We start from the raw sequence: 26,822 nt of genomic DNA, 5'->3' as shown, positions 1-26,822 counted from the left end.
GGTTAGCCAATCACGGGAAAGTTTGTATTTTATCAGTGACTACAAGGCCTTCTCTGAATGTTGAAGGTGGAGATTGTGGTGTCATCTACCAGTCTGATGCTATTATTCAAAAAGTGCTCACAGCAACCGGAGAAATTAGTAAGGGAAATTTGGGCTGCTTAACCCAAACAAACCATTCTAAGTGAGAGCAATGCTGGAGTTAGGCTTTAAACTTGAGGTCGGCCTCCTGTGGTCCCCAAGACTAGCAAAGGGATAGGCAGCACTAGAATACAATCAGGTGTGCTTTAGGCTAACTCCAGGCTAAAAAATAATAGTGTATAAATTCAAGAACCATGTGTATTCTTATTTGCATCGTGGTGTCCTTTTTGTACGTTTCTAACAGATCTATGCAATAATCTCGCATGAAACAAGTCCTGTTCTTTGCCTCTGTGCAGGAGTTGCCCAGAATAAAAAAACTGGTCACTGCTGTTACTTTCCTAGAGTAAAGTCAACTCACTGAGGCAAAAGATAAGCTGCATTTGCTGACAAATGTTAGTTGACTGCTGTCCGAGTAATCTGGTGGCTTCAATACATTGAGTCTCTAAAACAGATAAGACAGTTGTGATTTTGGCTTTATAGAAGTGCTAAAACCAGAGACTACCAGGCAGTTGCCTTTTTGAGAGGACTCCACGGTCACCACTTGTTTCAGTATGAATATAAAGCCTTTTCAGTGTTTTTGATTTTGTTTTTAATATGTTTATGAACTTTTCAGAATGATGTACAGTGCTTTGAAAAAGTATTCATACCCCTTGGCATTTTCCAAATTTTTGTCTTGTTACAACCAAAAACGTAAATGTATTTTATTGGGATTGTATGTGATAGACTAACACAAAGTGGCACATAATTGTGAAGTGGAAGGAAAATGATAAATGGTTTTCAACATTTTTTACAAATATCTGAAAAGTGTAGCGTGCATTGCATATCTAGAGAGTGAAATTTTTAGTATGTAGCTCAAAAGAAGGTCATGTACTTTTTTTGAACTGCAAGCAACCCATGATTAGGTGTGAACAGGCATAATTGAAAACCATGGGATTTTGGAGCTTAAAGTTTACGCAAAGTTTAGGTATAAGTGGGCCCCCAGTGCTGAAGCTGTCACATGACCGCTGAATACTATAATATTATTATTATTATACAGGATTTAGATAGCGCCAACGGTTTGCTCAGCGCTTTACATTATAGTGGGAGATAATACAGTAACAATACAGGTCAATACAAGAGGGATTTGAGGGCCCTGCTCCTTGGAGCTTACAATCTAGGAGGGAGGGGTGAATGGTACATTAGGTAGTCACTGGGGGGGATGGAGTGGTTGGAAGAGTAGAGGATTCCAGAATTGGCAGAGGGCGGGATAGGCTTTCCTGAAGAGAGGTTTTCAGTGATCGCCGAAAGGCAAGTAGAGTAGGTGATAGTCTGATTGATTGGGGTAGGGAGTTCCAGTGGATGGGTGATGCCCTGGAGAAGTCTTGGAGACAAGCATGGGAGGAGGAGATGGGGGAGCTAGAGAGTAAGAGGTCGAGGAGTTTGAGGAAGAGGGGCCAGGGGGCAGATGGTGAGGCGGGCTTCTGAGAAGACCTTAAGGACCTCTTCGGTGGTAGCAAGATCAAAGGAGGACAGTGTTGATGGAGGTATGGTGTGAGGAATGCTAAGTGGGGTGGGTGTCTGTGTAGTGGCGATGTCCCTACGTATTGTGTCGATATAGGCAAAAAGGTACTTATTAGCGGTTTTCATTAATGTAGTTTACGCTAATTGCTTAGAATGTGCCAGTACCACACCTGGAATTTTTAAGTTGAAAAAAAAAACAATTTAGGTTTATGTAAATTTTTAAATACTTGAATATCCATAGCGTGGCCACTTGATATTTTGCTCCTGTTATAGACAATGCAATGGTTTATTTCACTTCTAGTACAATAGCACTGGTTCTCTCAGCTATTGAGAGGTGTGTCTGCCAGACTGACAGCAGCTCAGGCTTTCACTGACTGACTGCCCACTGGGCCTCAGCCATCTGCTGCAACATTCATTCTGCATGGGGGAAGGGGTGCTGAGTATGAGAAATATTTATTGGTTAGCCCAAGTACACCTTTTGTCATTTAATTTCTATAGTATATAGCTATAGGTCCCTGGAAGCTCCTTATTGTAATTAAAGGCAACCAAATGTGACATTTTAATCGCCACTAAGCCTTGTATGTATAGTCTGTCCTGGCTTCTTATGTCTTTCATATTACAACAGTTGGATCTCTCTGCCATAGAACCTTTTTCTATCTGACACTGTCAGATGACATTTATTTCCCAAGCATCTCTTTAAAGGTAGCCACACATGGCTTTGGTGGTGCAGTCTCCATGGCCCTATTGTATCCAGGCATCCACAATACCTGTGGCTTCTTGAACACACACAAATGGTGAATGCCTCTGATAGGTGAGGTAGGCAGAAGATTAGTACAGCTCCAGACATCCAGTCACTTCTATGGCCTGCTGTATGTGCCACCTGCGCCATCCTGAGCGGCAAAAAATGTGGGGATTTTTCGTTGGAGCTTGCTGCGTGTGTGTGTGTGCGTGTGTGTGTGTGTGCGTGCGTGCGTGCGTGTGTGCGTGCGTGTGTGCGTGCGTGTGTGTGTGCGTGTGCGCGCGTGCGTGCGCTCTGTGGGACTTTTCGTATAGTGAAAAATTTGTGAACCGAAACGCCATTTCCCATAGGGATGCATTGAAAACCAGTTAATCCGTTTCGGGGAATCAGAAAAAAGTAAATGCTACTAAAATGCTGCATGAGTTATTTTATGAAGTCATGCGGTATATTAGTAGTGACAACCATGTATTAATGTTAAAGGTTCCCCACTGACAGCTGAATGTAAAAGAATTGCCAACAATTAAAAAAATAATTTTAAAACTCCGTGTGGGGTCCCCCCTCCCATCCATACCAAGCCCTTTGGGTCTGGTATGGATTTTGAGGGGAACTCACGCTAAAATTAAAAAAAAATAAATAAAAAATGGAGTGGGGGTCCCCCCAAAATCCATACCAGACCCTTATCTGAGCATGCAGGTCAGGAAAGGGGGGGTTGGTAGCGAGCGTGAGTGACCCCCCCCCTTCCGAACTTTACCAGGCAACATGCCCTCAACATGGTGGTTGCCCCCTTTATGTGATTGAGTATGGTTTGACAGTTCTTAAATATGTAGGGGCAGGGACACCCGGGGACAATGATGTCACATGGGGTAGAGTCACTTGGATGATGTCCCCGGGTGGCCCCGGCCCTTAAATATTTAATAACTGTCAAACCACCGGCGCAGGCAGAAGGCTGGAAGCCATCGTCTGGAGTGGAGCCTTTTTTTTTTTTTTTTTTTTTTCCGGGGCAGTGGCGGTGACAGTGGGCATCGTGATTAATGATGGATCTACTGCGGGGGTACATTTTATTTTTTTTCTTTAAAAAAAGGACTCATTCACATGGGGGGGCGGGGATCTGGGGGCTTGGTATGAATGGGAGGGGGGACCCCACTCCATTTTTTTTAAATTTATAATGGTGCTAGTTTTTAAATGTGAGTACCGCTTTTTTTTTTTTTTTTTCTTCTTCTTCTTCACTATAGCTCAGAAACTCAGATGTCACTTTCCCCCCAGCTAAAAGAAAGGTTTTTCTTTTAGTTTATTTCCGGAGTTAAGAGAAACAATGTATCCTTTTAGTTTCTTAATAGAAACAAAGTTTCCGTTAACTCTGGGGAAAGTGACGGCCAATTCTGTCAGCTATAGTGAAGAAATAAAAAGGCTGGAAATTGCATTTAAAAATTAGCACTGACTTACACTTTGTATTGCTAAAAAAATTTGTAAACCGAGGCATTATTTTCAATGGATTTCATTTGTAAACCGAAAATTACGTTAACCGAGGCATTACTGTATATAATATATGTTTTATTTATATATATATATATATATATATATATATATATATATATATATATATATATATATAAATATAAAAACAGGTACACTTTGAAAACACATCAGTTCTCAATGGGGAAGAATATCATGCTGGATCTCTATACTTATATGGACTGGGTAATGTGTTATGAATGTAAGCATGCCCTATCATTTGATGGTAATGAAAGTTATCAACCTAAAGGGGACTGATTTCAAAGACTCCCCGAAAATCAAAGTTCAAAAAAATGATGCAGCAGGCTAGTCCATTTTGCAGAAATTTCATTAAAGCAATCAAAATGGTGCCCAGTAGTTTGTATGGCCCCCACGTGCCTGTATGCATGCCTGAAAACATCGGGACATGCTCCTAATGAGACGAGGGATGGTGTCCTGGGGTATTTCCTCCCAGATCTGGACGAGGGCGTTGCTGAGCTCCTGGACAGTCTGGGGTGCAACTTGGTGGCATCAAATTGACCGAAACATGATATCCCAGAAGTGTTCTATTGGATTTAGGTCAGGCGAGTGTGGGTGCCATCCAATGGTATCAGTTCCTTCATCCTCCAGGAATCATTCTGCATACTCTCCCCACATGAGGCATGGCATTGTGGTGCACCAGGAGGAACCCTGGACCCACTGCAGCAGTGTAGGGTCTTATAATGGGTCCAAGGATTTCATCCCGATACCTAATGGCAGTCATGATGCCATTGTCTAGCCTGTAAAGGTCTGTGCCTCCCTCCATGGATATACCTCCCCAGACCATAACTGACTCACCACCAAAACGGTCATGCTGAACAATTTTTTTTTTTTTTTTTTTTGCGGACAAAGTTAAAGGCTTTCAGTCCTTACCATAGTTAATTAGAGAAAACGTAAACCCACTGTGCATTCTACATCACAGAGACATCATTAAAAAGGAAACTGGGAGTCACTGAATCACCATTCTGCTTGAATCCATCAAAAACACTGGCAGAAGATCACACGATCCATGCAGAGTGCTTTGCTCATGTTTTCTTTGCCAACAGAGAAGATCACTAACAAAAGAGAGCCAATCAGCAGCTCTGACTGAACAGTATCCCTCCGTTCCCCTTCATTCACTGTGCTCACGTGAACAGCTGCTAAAGGAAGAGGGGGGATTTATTTTGGATTAAATCTGACAGATGTGTATTTTGGAGCGCTTTAGTGATAAATGTGTGTATGTGTTCATATGTAGATATGTGTATATTTACTGTGGGGTTTTTTTTTTTTGTCCACGGGGAGATTTCCCTTCACCTCCTGTCCTGGAGACGCAACAGAAAATGATTGGAAATCCCACCACAGTGAGAGTAATTTTCTTCTTGGTTGACACCAGGACATTTGTCCTAATTGGATGGTTTGTCCTTGCTACTTGCTTTGGTGATAGCTGTAAAATGTTTTTCCCCTCATTTTCTGTCCCAGTGGCAGTGATCACCAGGGCAAATAGGGTGAAGGTATCCATCACGAACACAAACCTGACAGAGGCTCTAACCCTTTCATATTCTATATGAAACAAAACAAGAACATTTTTTTCTATACATGCACTTTAAGAAAACCTTTTGATTTTGGGAAGTGGAGGTATTTAGTGTGGTACAGGGTCTAGTGGGTGGGTGATCTTATCACTGTACATAAAACGTTCCCATCTTACATAAGGCGCTGTCAGTCTGAACTTCCTCAGTCCTTCATGGCGGTGCCAGCCATCTCTTAGAGAACACTGGGCCTTTTCAAACAACTCTGTGTGTTTTAACTGTTTGATACCTCTAACACAGCTGTTAAAGACTGCATCCTCCATTTTGACACCAATGCCATTGCATAGAATAGGCTCAGTTCATTCTGTTATAACAATTATTTGACTATTTTTCATGAGAAATTAAAAAATAGATGGCTAAAAATGATTACCCTTATAGTAAATTGTGACTGTCCATTGCCAGGGTTCCCTTTGCCATCTCATTTAGTCCTTTAGGTTTTAAATTGTGATACTTTGGCAGCATAACTAAGCTTTTTGCTTTCCTTGTCTTTTATTTTAATGATTCCATTGGTTGATTAAAGTTTCCTTTACTGTTAAGGTTGCTGCTGCTGGAAGGAGGGCCAGGATCTCCCTCTTGTTTACTGGGAAGCAAGCACATTGTATCCTGGGGTTTCGAGGATATGCTTCCAGCTCCTGATGGGACCAGTGGTGCAAATAATGAAAACAAAGGTAAAGCATCATTGAAACAATGGGGAGAAACAGCAGGGCACAGCTGTAGTACTGTTTTTTAGAAAAATTTCTTTATCTTATTTGAAGCATTATTAAACCCAAAAGCAAACCTCATATTGTAGGTTACCTATTCTTAGATGTGGTGGCTGTATTCATTTTCATTTTTAGACTTCCTATTATTTTCATGTGGTGATCTGGCCAGTAAGTCTATTGTTTTTCAGAAGAACAAACTCTCTTCCAGATGGACAAGTTTACAAGGATGAGACAATCCATTTAACACTGACAGGGGTGCTTACAATGATCCGCTTTTATTTTTTTATTTGCGTAAAACCGTTCTCCCAACAGGAAACAGTGTAGTGATAAAGTATTTGCTGGAGTTTGTCTTTAATTTGTGTATTTAAAGTGTTACTAAACCCAGGACCCTGCATTCACTATATCTGGTCTCCCACAGTACACACAACATGGAAATGCAATTATTTTAGTAAATATAAACTGCTAAATACCTTTTCTCATCAGCGGTTAGCGCAGTCTTGTGACTTCAGCAGAGCACTGGTTAAAGCTTGTAGGAGGAGTTTTCTTTCTGCTCTAGCAGAATGTGAAACCCTTGACCCTCTGTTCTGATTGGCCCTGTGCTGATCAAATGCACTCTCCCAAGAAAAAAAGCCTAGCAATACACATCAAACTGAGCATGTGCATGTGACTACAGGTTCAGTCTGTATTAGGTGGTCATTTCAACAAGAGGAGGGGCAGAGAAGAAAGGATCAAACAGCCTTTTTACACAATGCAGAGGATTAACCCCTTAGGTTCCACAGTGGGTATAACAAGCATGCTTTACTGCATATACAGACTGATTTTACTGTTGTGGGTTTAGTAACACTTTAAATCTTCTAGGACATTTAAAACACTCCTCCCCCCAGACTGACAATACTGCTGTCTTCTGGGGCCCCTGTGCTCCTTCTTCCAGAGTTGGGGCACTGTAATATAGGAGATGTGTTACTGATCAGATCACCAGGTGTAAAGAGAAGGGGAAAAGCCAAAGAAAAGAAAACTAATGCTGCCACCATATCTAATGTTTGGTAAGCTGTAGTATATTAAATATTTGGGGGGTGTAATACTGCTTTATTGTGATTCATATATTAGTAAATGGGGTTGTTGCATATCTGTACAATATTTAGTCTGATTTGAGTGCTGAATGCAACCATTCATTGTGTTTTTTTTCCCAATGTTTCTAATTCTAATGTTGTGTGTCCTACATATGTGGATATTGCTGTGATATATAAAACTATTAGAATAGTTTTTCACATTTTTGAATGGAGTGCCCTTTTAAAATTATGTGCAGTCTAGAGGCACCCCATTTTAGAATGGGGTGCCTCAAGGCTGTCCTTAATTTTAAAGGGTTCCTTGGCTGAAAAAAGGTTGAGAATTACTGAACTAATCATTAGTGGGTCAAATTGACGTTTGTTTTTGACTGCAGTGACGAGAGAATTTTTCTTGAACAATTTCTAACAGTGTATATGGTTTTCATTCCATAAAGTCCATTCATATAAAAATCAAATGTTAAAAGGAAGCAAAATCTTTTGAACAACTAACAAATGTTCTGAGAATTTTCGTACAAATTTTCCTTAGACTTTTCCTAACCGCTTTCTTTTGAAATTCTATTCATCTATGGCCAGTTTAACACTGTGCATCTGCTGCTCTGAAATACTAAGTGGTGTTTCTAGCCCTCCCTAGTTCTCCTCTTGGACTATAGGACATCTTTACCATGTGTTATGTAAATGGAAAGGTATTGTGTAGTACAGCAGACAAGAACTGGGCAGGGCTTAAACAGGAAGTTAGGAGCTCACTGGACACTATTCTGCACTCATACTCCTGGACCTCTCTGCTGTCTTTGACACATTGGACCTCCCTCTCCTCCTCAAAAAACTCCACTCCATTGGTCTTTGTGACTGTACTCTTCGCTGGTTCTCATCCTACCTATCTTACCACACCTTCAGTGTCAATTACAATCTCACTTCCTCCTCTTCCTTTCTCTGTTGGAGTCCTCCAAGGTTCTTGGACCTCTCCTATTCTCGATCTGCACCTCCTCCCCGGGTCAGTTGATAGCCTCCCATGGCTTCCAATACCATTTCTATGCTGATGACACCCAAATCTATCTCTCTACTCAGGAGCTCACTCCATCAATCTCCACACTCATCACTAATCTACTAACAGACATATCAGCCTCGACGTCACACCACTTCCTTAAACTCAATCTATCCAAAACCAGCCTCGTAATATTTCCTCCTCCACGTGCCTCTTTCACCAACTTCTCTGTCAAGATTGAAGGCAAAACTATCAACCTGTCCCCGCATGCCAAGGTGCTAGGTGTTCTCCTGGACACATCATGAATGCTGCTGCCAGACTCCTCCACCTTACCAGCCGTTCAGCGTCTGCTACTCCTCTCTGCCAATCCCTCCACTCGCTTCTGCTCTCCGTTCCTCCCAAGACCTTCCGTTCTCTCGCTCTCTTATCACTTCCAACCATGCTCGCCTACAGGACTTTTCCTGAGTCTCTCTCATCCTATGGAATTCTCTACCCCAATCTCTCTGACCATCTCCTTCTCTGTCTGAAAAGATGGCTTTTCAGGGATCATCTAAATGCAGACAAGCCTTTCCTGCCCCCACCTAATATACCGTATTTGCCAGCGTATAAGACGACTGGGCGTATAAGACGACCCCCCTACTTTTCCTGCTAAAATGTAGTGTTTGGGCTATACTCGCTGTATAAGACTACCCCTCTTCCAATGCACACCAGTGGGAGGAATAGTGCCCCATCATTGATGTCAGTGGGAGGAATAGTGCCCCATCATTGGTGTCAGTGGGAGGAATAGTGCCCCATCATTGGTGTCAGTGGGAGGAATAGTGCCCCATCATTGGTATCAGTGGGGGGAATAGGTGCCCCATCATTGGTATCAGTGGGGGGAATAGGTGCCCCATCATTGGTATCAGTGGCAGGAATAGTGCCCCATCATTGGTGTCAGTGGGAGGAATGGTGTCCCATCATTGGTGTCAGTGAGGGGTGGAATAGTGCCCCATCGTTGGTGTCAGTGGGGGGTGGAATAGTGCCCCATCGTTGGTGTCAGTGGGGGGTGGAATAGTGCCCCATCGTTGGTGTCAGTGGGGGGGGGAATAGTGCCCCATCGTTGGTGTCAGTGGGGGGGAGGAATAGTGCCCCATCGTTGGTGTCAGTGGGAGGAATAGTGCCCCATCGTTGGTATCAGTGGGAGGAATAGTGCCCCATCATTGGTATCAGTGACACCAATGATGGGGCACTATTCCTCCCACTGAGACTTGCTGACCCTGTTCTCGTATGGTGCTGCTGCAGCCAGCATATGTGGTTGCAGCAGCACCTCTACACAGAACACTTACCTGCTGCTCCGGCACTCAATTTTCGTGGGGCCGCTCGGCTCCGCCCCCTCGCCGGTGATTGGCCGCCTGTGTGCCTTTCCTGAGCTACAGTTCTGGCGGCCAATCACCGGTGAGGAGGCGGAGCCGAGCAGCCGCACGAACATCCAGTGGCCGAACTGAAGGAGACGCCGCGCTTCCTGGACCGGATCGTCGTGGGACTGGATCCAGGTAAGAGACATCAGCCCCTGCAAACCCCTGTACTTAATGCCGCAGCCCCCCTAACATGTGTACCGGCGTATAAGACGACCCCCGACTTTTGAGAAGATTTTCAAGGGTCAAAAAGTCGTCTTATACGCCGGCAAATACGGTATGTACTTTTTTTTTCCTCCATCAGCTCATCCCCCACAGGTATTACCTTTTTTTGTATCAATTGACCATCCCTTTTTAGATTGTAAGCTCTAAGGAGCAGGGCCCTCTGTTTCCTACTATATTAAATTGCTTGGTAATTGTACTGTCTGCCCTCACATTGTAAAGTGCTGAGCAAACTGTTGGCTCTATATAAATCCTGTATAATAATAATTGCATTATTATTATACAGGATTTATATAGCGCCGACAGTTTATGCAGCGCTTTACAACAGAAATGCTGTTTCTTCTGACAGGAGAAAATCCGCATTTAAAAACTGACCTAAGGTGCGTTTTTTTTTTTTTTTTTTTTTTTTTTTAATTTCAACCCAGTTTAGTGGTGTTTACTGTTTGGGCATTTCTTTAATTTGCCAGAATTTTACTTTATTCTCGTTATTGAAATTAATAAATGAAGTGCTAAATGTGTCTAGCATTTAGATGCGTTAAGCAGTGTCAAGTGTTTTTTTTTCTGCCAAAACTCTGCTACTCCTGGACACACTGGCAGTGGGGTTTTTTCCTGCCTCTAAATTCTCCTGCCACTAAACGCTGCTAAAAGCCTATGTGTGCATGGACACATAGGCTGACATACAGAGGAGTTTAGAGGTAGAGAAAAAAAACCCGCCAGACACCCCTAGGAGCAGCTGTAAAAACATCCAATGTGTATGAGACCTAACAATGCTTCTTGGTGCAATTTTGTCAATTCTTCTACCCATGCACTCTCCTATTTACAACCTAAATTGTTTTGCAGCAGTGTTGTAATTAAACAATTCAACCCTGGGTCACCTTATTCGTTTTTTTTTTTTTATAATTTAGATGCAGATTTGGGTCGCTGCTTGGCCTCAGATGGGCTTTACTTATACACAACTAACTCTGTGGGGAGAGGGTTAAGCAAGCTGGGGTCAGGACTTCACGGCACTTTACGGTAAGCCTTTTATTTTTTTTTATGTATAACATATCTTGTAAGCAGAACCATTTGCAGCCTTGAAAATAGTTTTGTTTTATACAATTCTTATAGTAGTGGTCCTATAGCTCTCATGATATACATCTGTAGTGTACTATATACAGTGTTTCTGTACTATTGAGAACCATTGGGGTTTAGGTAGGTCAACCTCTAGTGTGTTAGTGTCATTATGGCACTTTATTAAAACATAAAATGATTACAAGCTGTAAGCCAACTTCAAATGCCCTTTCTTTTTATTTTTTTTTATTTCTGTTTATGTGGGAGAATGCTTAGAACCTGTCTGCTTTTTGCTGCTCTCTGTAACCCCGTTCCACAAGGAAGTGGTAGGGTAGAGCTGGAACATTTGTCAGGAATTCTGAAACTTTTGAGTTATATGCTGCAGCCTACATGAAGTTTAGACACTGTTAAACAGGAAGAAAAAGGGAAAGACCAGCTCCTGTATAATAATGTCTCTGATGGTCATTCGTCAGTTTTTTGGTAGTGACCTAAGAGATTGGACACCTTTTCTGTAGCTCTGATGGGGGGGGGGAAAAAAGTCTACCTACAGTATTAATAAATCAATATATTTATATTAGCGTTTAGCCTTTTCTTTAAAGTGATATTAAAGGCTGATTTTATTTATTTATTTTTAGCAAGCTGGTGTGCCCCTGGCTTGCTATAGGGGCACCCGAGCAGGCTTTCTCCTGAGCCATTGCTCTGTCCATTCAGACACGGAGCACGACTCGGTACCACCCCCACTCTCACCTCATTAGATCACTGGCTGTGATTAACAGGAGCCAGTGGCTCCTGCTGCTGTCTCAGCCAATGAGGAGGGAGAGAGAACCCAGAAAGCTGCGTCTCTCATGTGCACATTCTTGGATTGAGATGGGGATCAGGTAGGTTTTGTGGGGCTGCTGCACACAGAAGGTGTTTTGTTTTTTTTTTTTTGTTTTTTTTTATTTTAATACCTTCATGCAGTGAAAACCTTGAGCCTTTACAACCACTTTAATGTCTTTAGTCAACAATTTTTTTTTGTCTGTTTGCAAGTATCAAAATTCCTGTAAGGAGCACTATATAACCCAACTGTTTTAGTGTTCCTGATTTCCTATGCCTCTTGTTGGACTTTAAGAAAAATGTTTTACTGGAAGTACAAAAATCTCATTATTTCCATCTTTGTCTTCCTTTGATGGCAAGACACTCTGTCTCATTTACTTGCCCTGGTGAGAGTAAATTTCTTCAGTGAGGAAGCAGACAGCAATAAAAAAAATGACTGAAGTTTCTTCTGGAATTTGGCTTTATTTTATTACCTAAACTTGTGATTTCTTGCTGAAGTGTGTTATATAAAAAGAAAGCTAGGCTGCAAAAATAAAAATATGGTCTCTCTTTATTCAGCCTGGTGAAAGGCATCTTCAGAAAAACATTTTACTATGTTATAACCAAGTAGAAGCAGCTCAGTGTTATCCTATGCGTCCTTGCACATTAGGACGCTTAGAGGAATATTTTAAGCTTCGCATTTAGAGGCTGGAAAAAAACCCTTCTGGTTTGCGTTTTTTGATTGGAGTTTTCTGGAATTAAAAACACTAAACACTCCTAAACGTGTTAACAAATGCTCTATATGAGGTTTTTTTTTTTTGTTTTTTTTTCTGCCAAGGGAACTGGTGTGGTTTTTTTTGGGGGGGGGGGGGGGGGTTTAAGCCCAGTATGCACGGAGCCTTAGTATATTTTGTGTTTTTACTTATCAAATATAAATTACATTTTGTGCAAAAATAATTTTTTATAATGTATTTCATCTACACAAATACGAGCAACATTGTAAAAAAGCACACTTAAATGCAAAGAATTTCATTTTTGTTCACATTGAATATCATAATCGTCATTTTTGGAATTAATGTAGAATGTTTAAAGAGCATTGGTGGTCTTTTTTTTTTTTTTTTTTTTTTTCCTGCTACAAGGTCCTTTTCAAATATGTTGGTTATTATTCCTGCCAGAAAATTTTAGAAAACCCCAATTTGTGTTTGCTATGTGTTCCTATTCACACAGCATACCCATTATTTATATATATTTATATATATATATATATATATATATATATATATATATATATATATATATATATATATATATATATATATATATATATATATAATTCTAATACTGGGATTTATCAAACATAATTATAAAACAGTGTAGTGCTCAAAACAAATATATGTGAAACCTCAGCTATTACCTCATAAAGGTATTAATAAACTGAATGTATCCAAAACAGAATATACATAAAATCACAAAAAATCAGCAAAGTGAATAATTCATACCCATAGATTAAAGTGTTGCTAAACCCAAAACCATAAAATCAGTCTGTATATGCAGTAAAGCATGATTGTTATACTCACTCTGGAATCTAAGAGGTTAGTCCTCTGCATTGTGTAAAAACGCTGTTTGATTTTGACTTCCCTGATCCTCCCCTTCTTCCAGTGTCCCCCCTTATCTCCTGATAAGACATATATCGTGTGGAGTTGCAATTCCCATGCTCAGTTTGGTGTGTATTGCTAGGGATTTTGTTTTCTTGTGAGAGAGCATGTGAGATCTGCACAGGGCCAATAAGCACTGTCCAGACAGAGGTCAGGGGTTCTGTATCCTTCTAGAGCAAAATGAAAATGCCTCTTACAAGCTTTAACCAGTGCTTTGCTGAACACTGATAGAAGTCACAAGACTGCTGATGAGAAAAGGTATTTAGCAGTGTATATTTACCAAAATAATTGCACTTTCATGTCCTGTGTACTGTGGGAGACCAAATGTAGTGAATGCAGGGTCCTGGGTCTAGTAACACTTTAAAACGTGTCACCCCACACCGTGCTCAATAGAAGCTTACCAGATGTATTTGACCCCCAGTTTACTGAGTGTTCAAAAACAGCTTAATGATATCAGATAGTGTCAGTCTCAGCCTCCTCCACACCATCAGGTATGACGCCTGAAGCATCCATATGCTTCATAATAGTCAATAGCTCTCTATGTGTCAGGCATCCAGTTGTAACATGTGTGAAACAAAAAGGCTTTCCACAGTGTAAAACCGTAACTAAAGATTTTTATTAGAATAAAAATTGCACTTACAAGGTACCAGGTAAAATACAGCACTGTACAAACAAACTCCCAACCTATTCCCACATCAAAGATGGCCGTGACTATGCGAGGTGATGTATGCCTAGGATCCGCCCACATATAATTGTTTGAATTATGTGCATGTAATCACATTTTTTTTATTTATCTATATATTTAAGTTATGAGTATGAATTATTCACTTTGCTGACTTTTATTGATTTTATTTATATTCTGTTTGGAACACATTCAGTTTTTTGATATCTTTGGTTGGTAATAGCTGGGTTTTCACCTATATTTGTTTTGAGCACTACACTGCTTTATAATTCTATATATAAAATACCCATATTTTTTCTGCCTTTTTACTTAGGAGTCCTACTTCTCTTGCTGGACTTAAAAATGTACATTTTCATCATGTTGTCAGTTGTCATGGATAATGCTAAATGAGTCCTTTTCTCTTCAGAGGTTTTGTCTACTGTCGAAATGAAGAGTTGGAGGCTGGCTGGATCGCTTATGGAAATGGGAAGCTTCTTCATCGGCCAGCATCTTTCGATAACAAACCTCATTTCCTTTTCCAAATAATTGACCAGTACACCCTTCAGGTAAACAAAGGGATTTGTAATAGACTTGCTTGGATTGATGAAAAAAGGTCTTCTGTAATTATAATTGGGTAAATGTGAGGTTGTAAAGAACACATTAATCTGGCATTGTAGTCTGGACAACAAATTAAATGGTTATTGGGAATCTGAATACACAAAGTAGTCTTTTGCTGTTTTTTTTACGTGTGAAATTAAAGGTTTTTCTTCTATTCAGAAAGATATTACAAATGGTACCAATGAGTATGTGTCCAATTTAACCCCCACCCTTAAAGTGATATTAATGGCAATTGAAAAAAAGCAAACAAACATGTTCTGCTTAACTGCTCTGTGCAGTGGTTTTGCAAAGAGCAGACTTTTCTCGGTATGGTGGCACCCAAGCCCCCCCCATTGGCTCACTGGCTGTGATTGAAGGCAGTGGAAGCCAATGAATGCATTAAGGTAAAAAACCTTGAGCCTTTACAACCACTTTAAAGCAGAGTTCCAGTCAAACTGTGAAAAAATAAAAGTTAGCAGCTGCAAAAACTGTAGCTGCTGACTTATAAAAAAAACAGCCACTCACTTAGCCCATGATCCCGCGGTGCCCCCGCCGCAACCCGTTTCACCAGCCGTCTGGTGTTCCGGGCGCCGGCATCTTCAGTGTGGGCACCCGGCTCTGACAGCTTGCTGCTTCACAGCTGGGTGCCCACTGCGCATGTGCGAGTAGCTTAGCTCTTCCTGAGTGGTCACGTGTCCCAGAAGACTACGGGGAGGGAGGGGGAGGACAACTTCTGCTTCTGATCATAGCGAATGTGGGAGCAGGTACCTGTCAATTTCAGGTACCTGCTCCCCAAAGGTGCCAATCCTTAATGGAGAGTGGGGGACCAGTCTTTAAAGCTGACCTGCCCCTTTTAAGTGGAACTCAGCTTTAACTTAGTAAACGTTTAACATCTGTAAAGTGTAAAGAATAACTCAACCTGTTAGACAATAGAGAAGTCATTTTTCCAGAAGCTTTGTCAATCTAAGGACACAGCCTAAAGGAGTTCTGTGCTCATTGCACACATTTCTAATTTTTAGCATCAGCACTGTAGTAGCAATACAGACAATAGTTATTTATAATAGCCTGTTGGCCATTTCTTTCCACAACTTTCTGCATTTCTGCAAAGCATGCTTCTCATCTGTTGTTTACTTTGAATTTCTACATATGACTACATATCAGATGGTACCTTGCTGCCTACAAGCAGTGAATCTGGTGCTGACTGTGCCTTCTGAAACTCTTCCTGTTAGTATCTCGGTAGTTTCCGATGGCAGGCTCTGTGAAATGCGTGACACCGAAGTGCCTGCTCACAGGGCATTATGAACACGTATCACGCAATTCAAGGAAGCAAATGTGTGGGGATCTTCACAGAATAAGTTTTCAAACGTCAGAATTAATAGTAGTAGGCTAAAAATAAGTGAAATACAATGTGGAAGTGAGTATATGATTTTAAACTTTGGCTATAGATAAGCTTCAATGATAAGCATATAAAAAAAGGGATTTGTGAAAAGAGATTCACAGAAAAGCGGCTACATAGTGAACAGAACGTGACACTCAGAAAAATTTCCAAAAATTATGCTTTATTACACATATATAAATATGACATATGGGCAATCGCCCTGGTTTACCATCACCACAGTATGAGACAATACAGACAGACCTAAAACCATATAAAATGACACCAAAACCGGTCTGAATGCATGTGCAGCAGAAAAAATGACTACAAGAGTCTAATGTCCCTGTAGCACAGACACATAAAGCAGCTGTGCTAAGTATTTAGCCCCCTTTTTTTCTTCCATTGGGAATAACTGCAGGCTGGTTTTTTGCATAAATGGGTGGGTCTTTACCCACTATAAATAGGAAATTGAAATGCAGTTGTTTCATTGGTCCTGACGAAGCTGAGTGAGATACGCCCATCGGCGAAACGCGTTGACGTCATACGTCAGATACGTCACTTCCGGTCATGCGCACTAGGTGGAACGCACGCTGACCCATAAGGAGGAAGCCATCTTCACATGCCATGAGGCAAGCTTAAGCAGCACAAGCGCCAAGAAGGGGCTGGAACCCACGGTATATCGGCGGATGTCAGCGGTGGTTCCTTGGCCTCTTTGGCCCTGTATGGCAGTACCTATGAAGGACTTCTCTTTCATTCCTATTATCCACAGCACAGGTGGTGAGTGGACTGTTACAGGACATTAGATATATGGTCCTCTGTGATCTATATGACCTATATATCCTATATAGAGTGTAAGCTCTGTCAGTGACTTCCCACATATTGTTTGTTTCACTACAGGATGGGGACATCATGGTGCTTTGTATAGGAAACAAGTTATACCACATGCATTTCAACAGGCAGAAGATCTATTGGGATGTGTCTTGTTGTTCCTACGAAAAGTGGTGTGTAGTCCACATATAGTGGTGAAGAAACCATTTCAAGCAGAGTGCTGCTTTGTGCATCTTTTCTTCCATCCTGGGAATTAATGGGGCATATTCTCATTCAAGAGCTCTAGGAAAGAGCTGTTTATATTACAGATGAATGGGCCCCAACCACTTGTGCCGGCACAGGAATGTATTGCATTATATTTTTGACATTATGTCTTCCTTCATACAGGCCTGAGGCTTGATGTTCTCTTTTTGACGCATATTGTGCTTGCTGCATTGCATACATGTGATATTTATATCCATAGTATAATTTTTGGATTCCCTGATTGGGATTATATCTTACATTACGGTATGCCTATGGTATAATTTTTGGATACACCTCCTTTGGGAAGTGTTCACCTATGTGTCTGTGCTACAGGGACATTAGACTCTTGTAGTCATTTTTTCTGCTGCACATGCATTCAGACCGGTTTTGGTGTCATTTTATATGGTTTTAGGTCTGTGTGTATTGTCTCATACTGTGGTGATGGTAAACCAGGGCGATTGCCCATATGTCATATTTATATACAGTTGTGACCAAAATTATTCAACCCCCACTGAAATTGAGTGTTTTGGCCAGTTTGACATTGCTTTTGATCATTCAGTCATCTTGCTTACATTTACATTAAAGAGGCACTTGTAGGTCAGACAAATATAACATAACAGTTATAATGAAATAACCACAAATGTCTTTTCTGTGCTCACAGCATTATCAGTTTTATTCAACCCCCAAGTGACATTCAATCTTAGTACTTAGTACAGCATCCTTTTACAGTTATAACAGCTTTTAAACGTGAAGCATAGCTTGACACAAGTGTCTTGCAGCGATCTACGGGTATCTTCGCCCATTCTTCATGGGCAAAGGCCTCCAGTTCAGTCACATTCTTAGGCTTGCGCACTGCAACTGCTTTCTTTAAGTCCCACCAGAGGTTCTCAATCGGATTTAAGTCTGGTGACTGCGATGGCCACTCCAAAATGTTCCAGCCTTTCCTCTGCAACCATGCTCTAGTGGACTTGGAGGTATGCTTGGGATCATTGTCCTGTTGAAAGGTCCAACGTCTCCCAAGCCTCAGGTGTGTGACGGACTGCATCACGTTTCCATCCAATATCTCCTGGTACTGAAGAGAATTCATGGTACCTTGCACACGCTGAAGCTTCCCTGTACCTGCAGAAGCAAAACAGCCCCAAAGCATGATTGACCCTCCACCATGCTTCACAGTAGGCAAGGTGTTCTTTTCATCATAGGCCTTGTTCTTCCTCCTCCAAACATAGCGTTGATCCATGGGCCCAAACAGTTCTAATTTTGTTTCATCAGTCCACAGAACACTATCCCACAACTTTTGTGGTTTGTCCACATGGCTTTTGGCATACTGCAGTCGACTCTTCTTATTCTTTGGAGACAGCAAGGGGGTACGCCTGGGAGTTCTGGCACGGAGGCCTTCATTACGCAGTGTGCGTCTTATTGTCTGGGCTGAAACTTCTGTACCCACATCTGACAAATCTTTTCTCAGTTCCTCAGCAGTCACACGGGGACTTCTCTCCACTCTACGCTTCAGGTAGCGCACAGCAGTCGAAGTCAGCATCTTCTTTCTGCCACGACCAGGTAGCGTTTCAACAGTGCCCTTTGCCTTGAATTTGCGAATGATGCTTCCTAAGGTGTCTCTTGGTATGTTTAACATCTTTGCAATCTTCTTATAGCCATTGCCCTTCCTGTGAAGAGAAATCACCTCTTCTCTTGTCTTCCTGGACCATTCTCTTGCCTTCACCATGTTTGTAACCACACCAGTAAATGTCTAGAAGGAGCTGAGTATCACAGTCATTTTAAAGCTGCCTAATTGGTGCTTATTATGCTTGATTGCTGCTCGGTGACATCCACAGGTGTTTTCAATACCTGATGGAAAGCACCTGTATGAACCTCTGTTCTTCAGAGTGGTAGTCTTTAAGGGGTTGAATAATTGTGGCAATGAAGAAACCACATAAGAACCATTTACTACTGTATTACATAAACAATTGATGTCATTTTAGTTGCATTTGGGTAGTTACAACGTCCTTGTAGGATTTGATTCTGAATACAATTCCAAATGTACACTATAGTCCCTAAACCCCTTTACAGCATTGGGGGTTGAATAATTTTGGTCACAACTGTATGTGTAATAAAGCATAATTTTTGGAAATTTTTCTGAGTGTCACGTTCTGTTCACTATGTAGCCGCTTTTCTGTGAATCTCTTTTCACAAATCCCTTTTTTTATATGCCTCTTTTGGCTACTGAATGGAGACCAAATATTGGGTGACACGATAATTTATTCAACAACCTCTTAATAACTATTTTTAGCTTCAATGATAAGCAACCTAGGGTTTTACGCCTACCTACAGGAGAATTGGACACTAGGCACATAGAAAACTATAGGCCATATAGAGCCTGTAAGGCATACTGAGCTGGCCAAGTGCAAGCATTTCTGTTCTGCCATATGCCTTACATTGGTGGCAGCGAAAGGGTTAACGGACACAGTGGACCAGAGCATATACCATTTTGGAGTGCCTGCACCTGCCATCCAATTGGTCACACAGTTGTCCTCTCTTTACCCTTTGGTACACGTCTGTTCAGTTGGTCGTATTTCTGGGGACCTGATCATTATTATTATTATTACTACGAGTTTATATAGCGCCAAAGGGTTTGCTCAGCGCTGTACAATAGGGGGGACAAAACATGGCACAGTACAACAACAACAAACAATGTACACCCTTCTCTTAAAAGGGTTGACAGGCTTTTATTTTTACGAACATGTCTGGCATTAAATGCGAGGGTGTTTGCCCTGTAGATGCAGGCAACCCACCTTACTCAGGACCAAACTCTGAGCAATATTGCTCAATCACAGGCAGAGATTGTGTCTTGTACACTTCTTAAAGGTCACAGTCAGTACCTCCTGTGCCATTGGCTATTGCAGAACCCCCTCTTCATCCGAAGGTACTTATTCCTTTTCTGCCTTTGCAAGGAGCTAAAAGTGAAGTGTGACCAAAGCTTTCTTTAGCCATACTTCTCTTTTGGAGTGCACTTATTTCTGTAACAGTGAGCTCTTGAGGGGCAGAGCTGAGAGCATTGATTGATAATTGCTGTTCTCTGCTCAGAGCAGACCGAAAACGGAGTGATCAGCAGTCATTTGATTGTTCAGTTCTCGGTCTTAGAGCTGGTAGGGTACAGCTGCAGTAGTGGACCGATGTTGCAGCCTTATAGGTATGTATATTAATTTTTTGTGATTTCCAACAATTCTCTGTTAAATGCTCACTGCTACCTTCCCCAGAGGATTCTGACGCAGAGAATAAAAAAAATAAATGTACATTTTTCTTATAGGTAAAAAAATGTGCATTTACTGGGTTGTTTTTTTTGTTTTTTGTTTTTTTTGTTTTTTTTGGGTTTAGGAGCCTGGAAAGCATTGCACCAGCAATCAGCAAATCACTAGTGCCATGCAGAACTCCTGCAGATTGTCAGTGTAATCTGTATGCCCGTACATCGTACAGGCAGGCAGTTTTAAACTGACAGCAAGGATCAATGAAACAGCACTGTGGTAGTTCATTGAGGATTACAAGCTGACAGCCTCAAAAGATGTCGGAACTTGTAGTTCATTCACAGCGCTCTCTTCAAAAAGTGACAGCTGGTATGGGGAACTTCTCCCTGTACTGCTGTCACACCAGGTGCTTGAATCCCAGAGCGGCTGCAGGAACGGGTGGAACATGTAACATGTTCCCGAAGATTAACTTCTCTTTTAGAGCTGATAAATCTTGTTCTTGAAATATTAATCTGCTGAAGTGGTTGTAAAAGTAGAATATTTTATTACCTTCATGCATTCTATGCATGATGGTAAAAAAACCTTCTGTGTGCAGCAGCTCCCCCAGCCCCCTCAATACTTACCTGAGCTTCATCGCAATCCAGCGATGTGAATGACAGCCTAGGCTGCCCCGGGCTTCTCCCTCCTCATTGGCTTAGACAGCAAGTGGGAGCCATTGGCAGCCGCTGCTGTCATTCACCGTTGAGGAGAGAGAGGGAGTTGGGGCCAAGCTGCGGCTCCATGTGTGAATGGACACACGGAGCAGCGGGTGCCCCCACAGCAAGCTGCTTGCTGTGGGGGCACCCAACAGACAGGAGGAGCCAGGAGAGCCTGTGGGGGACCCGAGAAGAGAAGGATCCAGGCTGCTCTGTGCAAAACTACTGTACACAGCAAGTAAGTATAGACATGTTTGTTATTTTACAACCAAAAAATAAAAAATGAATCTTTAGAATCACTTTAAGTTTATCAAAGGCGAAAGATTTATTTTTACTAGTGTGAGCCTCTGGGGGTTTATTCAACATGCATTTTTGGTCCACCCTGTTTGTTTTTGTTTTTTTTCCTTTTTTAATTCTCCATTTGGGAGTAAAACAACATTTGGGTGTTAGCATGTTCAAAGATGTCTGCAGTTTCTGTTTTTCTCGCTAATCATTTGCTGATTCGTTCTGTTATAGGAGGGATAACTCACATTGCTCCCCTTGTTAGGCCTTCCCTTTTGACTATGGGATTTAATTCATATAATATAAGTGGTACAAAACCCCCCTCCTTCAAACCTTTTTGGGACATTTTCTTGGCCTTGTTATCCCCTAAGGTGGCCATCTTCTTGACAAGAAGGTTCTCTGAATTATCAGCGGTTTCCTGTAAGGAGCCTCTTTTGATATTGCTTAAAGGCAAAGTTGTTTTGTGACCAAGGGCCTTTTTTTTATTTCTTACTTAAAGTGGTCTTTGCCTTTCACTTTACTGAGGACATTGTATTATCTTTCCTGTGACAGACAGCGGTTCACCCCAAAGCAATCTGTTCCTGACAACAGGCAAGGGCCGTCAAGGTTTAGCTTTTGGTCACAACTTCTTCCAGTCAAATGGATTCCCTTGTTTATTTCCAAAGGTTCTAAAAGTTCTTTTTCCATATCCACTATTTGCTAAGCAAATTAGACAGGTTATTGTGCAGGCCTATGAGCTTCAAGATAAAGTGCATGTTCTTCCCATGAATTCCCACTCCATTAGGGCAGGCAGTGTTTCTTGGGCTTTTCACCCCCAAGCCTCTGTGCCTCAGATCTGTATGGCTATGATCTGGTCTTTTGTAAATGTTTTCCAAGCTTTACAAGGTCAGTGTGTCGGCCTTCACAGATGCTAGTTTTGGTTGAAAGGTTCTTCAAAAAGCTATTTCATGTCTGTGTTTTTCCTTTTTGTTTTTTTTACTTATGTGATTGGTTTATCTGTTTTGGTGTCATCGGCCCATCGGTTTGGATCAAAGACATGGTTAAAAGCATGACAGTGGTTCTTACCATTCCTACAAAGAAAAAAAAACAAGTTTTGTCTGGGGTTCCACTTTGAGTATTATTTTCTGGAGACTTTCTAGCAAGTGTACTCTCCGATGCCGCTCCTAATAAACATCAGCCTGTTTAAAGATCCCCAGGCAATCTGGGTCATGCATTTGATCTCCTTTTAAAACTTAACTAATACGTTGTTATGAGACCCTCAGGACCAGGCAGTAACTTTTCTTTTATAAGGATGGCTATTGCTATACTGCTCATCCCTATTTGACAATATCCCCATTAGTTATTTAGCTGACGTATCGAATTGCTACATGCTTCAGCAAAATGTTATTTTAATTTTAAACTGCTGAACCAACAGCACACTCAGCAGTTTAAGCTTTAAAGGTAAATCCTACTGTAAACTCAACTGTGAATTTCAATAATTAAAGTGGTGCTAAAGCCTGCTTTTTTGTACCTACACTTTTTGTACCAACACTACCAACTACTACCCACACTACTCCCTCTTCTTAGTCTCACAGGAGACAGTGGGAGCAGCTGCTGTTAGTCAAATCCTGTGAGAAGGGAGAGGGGGCGTGGCTGAGCCATGCTGCATATGTCTATGGACACTTACAGCCCAGCTCAGGAGTACCGCCACACAGGTGCCCTCTCATTGCATGGGTGCCCTCTCATCATCACGGCTTGCTGAGGGGCACTCATGGAAAGGAGGAGCCGAGAGCGCCAGCGGGCATTTCCAGAAGAGGAAGCAAGGGGCCGTGTTGTGCAGTACCATTAGTAAGCACTTAGATAAGTGTAATATCTTTTTATTTTAAATTAAAAAAAGAAATCTATACTTATAGGGCTCATTTACACTCTTAAACTTCAACATACATTAAAGCGCCTACCAACATGCTTTTTGATGTTGTTATGATTCTTTTTTGAAGCTTTAATCAAGCTTAGCAAATACCGTGTGTGTGTGTGTTTTTAAAGGGGCCCAGTAGATCCCCAGCTCATTAGTACCCCCAGTCAGCAGATCCCCAGCTCATTAGTACCCCCAGTCAGCAGATCCCCAGCTCATTAGTACCCCCAGTCAGCAGATCCCCAGCTCATTAGTACCCCCAGTCAGCAGATCCCCAGCTCATTAGTACCCCCAGTCAGCAGATCCCCAGCTCATTAGTACCCCCAGTCAGCAGATCCCCAGCTCATTAGTACCCCCAGTCAGCAGATCCCCAGCTCATTAGTACCCCCAGTCAGCAGATCCCCAGCTCATTAGTACCCCCAGTCAGCAGATCCCCAGCTCATTAGTACCCCCAGTCAGCAGATCCCCAGCTCGTTGGTACCCCCGTTCAGCAGATCCCCAGCTCATTGGTACCCCCGTTCAGCAGATCCCCAGCTCATTGGTACTCTCGTTCAGCAGATAACCTGCTCATTGGTACTCTCGTTCAGCAGATAACCTGCTCATTGGTACTCTCGTTCAGCAGATAACCTGCTCATTAGTACTCTCAGCTCTGCAGATCCTCTGCTCATTAGTACTCTCAGCTCTGCAGATCCTCTGCTCATTAGTACTCTCAGCTCTGCTGATCCTCCACTCAGTAGTAACCCCCAGCTCTGCTGATCCTCCACTCAGTAGTAACCCCCAGCTCTGCTGATCCTCCACTCAGTAGTAACCCCCAGCTCTGCTGATCCTCCACTCAGTAGTAACCCCCAGCTCTGCTGATCCTCCAGTTTGCTTTTCCTCCTCTCTTTGGTCCCCGCTCACCTCCTGTTATATTGCTCCCACCCTGCACAGCATGTGCGACATTGCTAGTATCTCTTGCTCCTTTCCCCCAGCTCTGCTGATCCTCTGTCACTCAATTCTCTTTCTCCGGTTCCCGCTCACTTTCTGCTATTGTGTTTCCATGTTATGCATCGTGTGTCATCTGCTCTACTGTGATCCAGACCCTGCTCACCTTCATGCTGCTCACCAGATGTGACGTCTGCACCAGACACTCCCAGTATATTCACATGAACTGGAAGTGACTGCTGATGACATCTTTCTGCGAGCCAGCTGTTGTACAATATCAGAGACAATCTAAAATCTCATGGAAAGAACAATGGAGGCTGTCATAGCCACAAAGTTGGTGAGGGGAGGTGGTTAATGGCAACATGTCTATGGTTTCAAATGAGATGTCTACAAAACTCATCTAGACATTATGGTCAGGTGTCCACAAACCTTTAACTATATAGTGTATGAGTTAGAAATATGTTATGTTGCTTTAGTTAGAAAATATATGTTACGGTATGCTTTCAACCTGTTATCTAGTGAAAAGGGAGACGGAATGCACAGACAGAATAGCCTTTTGTTATAATATATATATAGCATTTATTTGCAATATACTCTTTTCCTCAGTAGTACACATATTTTAAAAGTCCATCAGTGGCTCTATTAGCTTTAAATCTGGCTGGAAAGGTTCACTTTCTGGTTATCTGTGCTTCCTGAGATCTCATAATTGCAATATATCAAAAATAAGGAAAGCTAAATAAAAGCCTCTCAAAAGCTGCAGATGTTGGTGAGCTTTGTCATAGACTTCTATCGAGGCTTTGAAAATGCTTTGAAGCACCAAGAAAGCGGCATGGGGTAAAATTTTTAAAGCAAAGTGTAAACAGGATTGTACGCTTACCATTTTATTTAGTGACAGGTGCTTTGATTGGCATTCAGACCGCTTTAAAAAAGGGTGTCTGAAGCCACATTTTGAAGTTAGTGTAAGCAAGCCCTAAGCCTTTTTTGCACACAACTTACAATAAGGGTTTTTGTAAGCTGCTAAATACTGTATTTACCTTTCTTTTCTTCTTTTTTTTTTTTTTCTTTTTTAAATCAGAATAGTATGTGCTGAAACCTTTGCTTGTAAAAGTGATAGTATTGCTTTCTTTGTTCCTCTCATCAGGACAGATCACATTGGAAGTAAAGAATTCCCATTACTGGGGACGCAGACCGCAGTAAAGACTTGGCGGGTCCTTTTTTTTTTTTTTTCTTCTGTTAAAGTAGCAACTACACATTTTAATAAAATTATGGATATATTCGTTTGTGTTTAATAGCTTGCAATTGGTGAGAAAATGGACACTGCTACTTTTTATCAGTAACAGCATGTATGCAGTGGGCTGAAGTTTTCATTGTGCATCATTTAAAGTGGCTGTAAAACCCTTATATACCCAGTGAAGTGACTGTCCTCAGGTGATACAGAGATGAAACGAATTCCTCTGTATAAGTTGTACCTTTTTATTTACATCCCTCTCTTCTCTACAGTTCAAAGTGCAGAATTTTTGTAGCTTATTTGAGCTTTCAAAAAGCAGGGGGCGGGAAGCTGAAGTTACACTTTGGAGAGCTCAGTGAGAGCTGATTGGGGAAAGGGACACCCCCCTCTCTTCACAGCACGCAGGAAAAGAGCTGAGGCTAACAATCACAGACTATGTGCTGGAGCTGCCTTCCCTATCCGATTTTTTTCTCTTGGTGTCAGGAAAACCTGTCAGAAGTGACTCATGCAGATAGCAGACAAAGGAGGCAGCAGACTTAAATGACGCTTAGCGCTCTGGATTGAGACAAGTACACTGTAGAGGGATTTGCTTTGTTCACATTTCATGTCAGAGGTGTTCAACGTTAAAGTATAACTGAACTCTGAAATGTGTACCTTACCAATGATCTTTCACCATTACTGACTTACCACGCTTTGTTCTGCACTGCACTGCACTGCCTCTCTGTGTGACGGCAACCCTCTTGGTAGACCAGATCTTGCTTCCCTTTCTCAGACCTTCCATCACGGTGAACAATGGGCAGCAAATTGTGATTTTTTTTTTTTTTATTATTTTTTTTTTTTTTCCAAATCTCACTCCAAATGTCCTCAGATTAGCAGTTAGAGGCACCATTGCCTTAAAGTGAGTTCACCTTTAAGAAAAGGCACACTATGCAGTCCCATATGGGTTCAGCAGCATACTGTGATTAGCCTACCTTCCATCCAGAGCTTTCATAAAGCCTAAAGAATGTAGGCCAAAAACACATTCAAAAGCTTTTCTAAAATCATCTGAGTTATTGTAGGCACAGAGCACCCATAGCGAGCAGCATTCACTAGTGCCACAGGAGGAAACACTGTCCTGTTGTGCAGTGAGTACCTTCTCCTGTTGCAACCACTGAGCAAGTGCGCATGTGTGGCCCAAAAGAACAGGACAGTGCTCCTTCCTGCGTCACTAGGTGATGATCCCAATGACTACTCTGTACCTACAAAACCTCAGAATGGGGCCATGACAAGATGAAGAAGATTTTAAGAAGGCTTCTTTTTAATGCTGTTTTGGCCTACATTAGTAAAACCGAAAGGGATCACTAACTGGAAGCTAGGGTTAGCACACTATCTGCTATAGCCATAGGACAGCACAGTGTGCTTTTTGATAAAAGTGAACATGCACTTTATTATTATACGGCATATATACAGCTATATGACTGTAAGTACAGGAATGCCTAGGCACCTTCATATAGTGGGAAGTTCACTGCTACTTTTATAAGA

General features: G+C 41.8%; 1 protein-coding gene across 2 annotated transcripts in view; it reads left to right on the top strand.

The window, feature by feature from the left end:
• The window catches only part of HECTD4 (HECT domain E3 ubiquitin protein ligase 4), a 241,288-nt gene that overhangs the window by 44,189 nt on the left and 170,277 nt on the right, over positions 1-26,822 (top strand). For both annotated transcript variants that reach the window (XM_089676997.1, XM_089676993.1), the window contains exons 4-6: positions 6,010-6,140; positions 10,744-10,852; positions 14,427-14,565. In XM_089676997.1, coding sequence (XP_089533123.1) covers positions 6,010-6,140; positions 10,744-10,852; positions 14,427-14,565 — 379 coding nt within the window. The remainder of the gene's footprint in view (positions 1-6,009; positions 6,141-10,743; positions 10,853-14,426; positions 14,566-26,822) is intronic.

The sequence above is a fragment of the Staurois parvus genome, unplaced genomic scaffold (genome assembly GCF_062004578.1).
Source record: "Staurois parvus isolate SC_StPar_1 unplaced genomic scaffold, SC_StPar_1.0 ptg000014l, whole genome shotgun sequence".
Classification (NCBI taxonomy): Eukaryota; Metazoa; Chordata; class Amphibia; order Anura; family Ranidae; genus Staurois; species Staurois parvus.
This window is presented reverse-complemented; position numbering and strand designations above follow the sequence as displayed.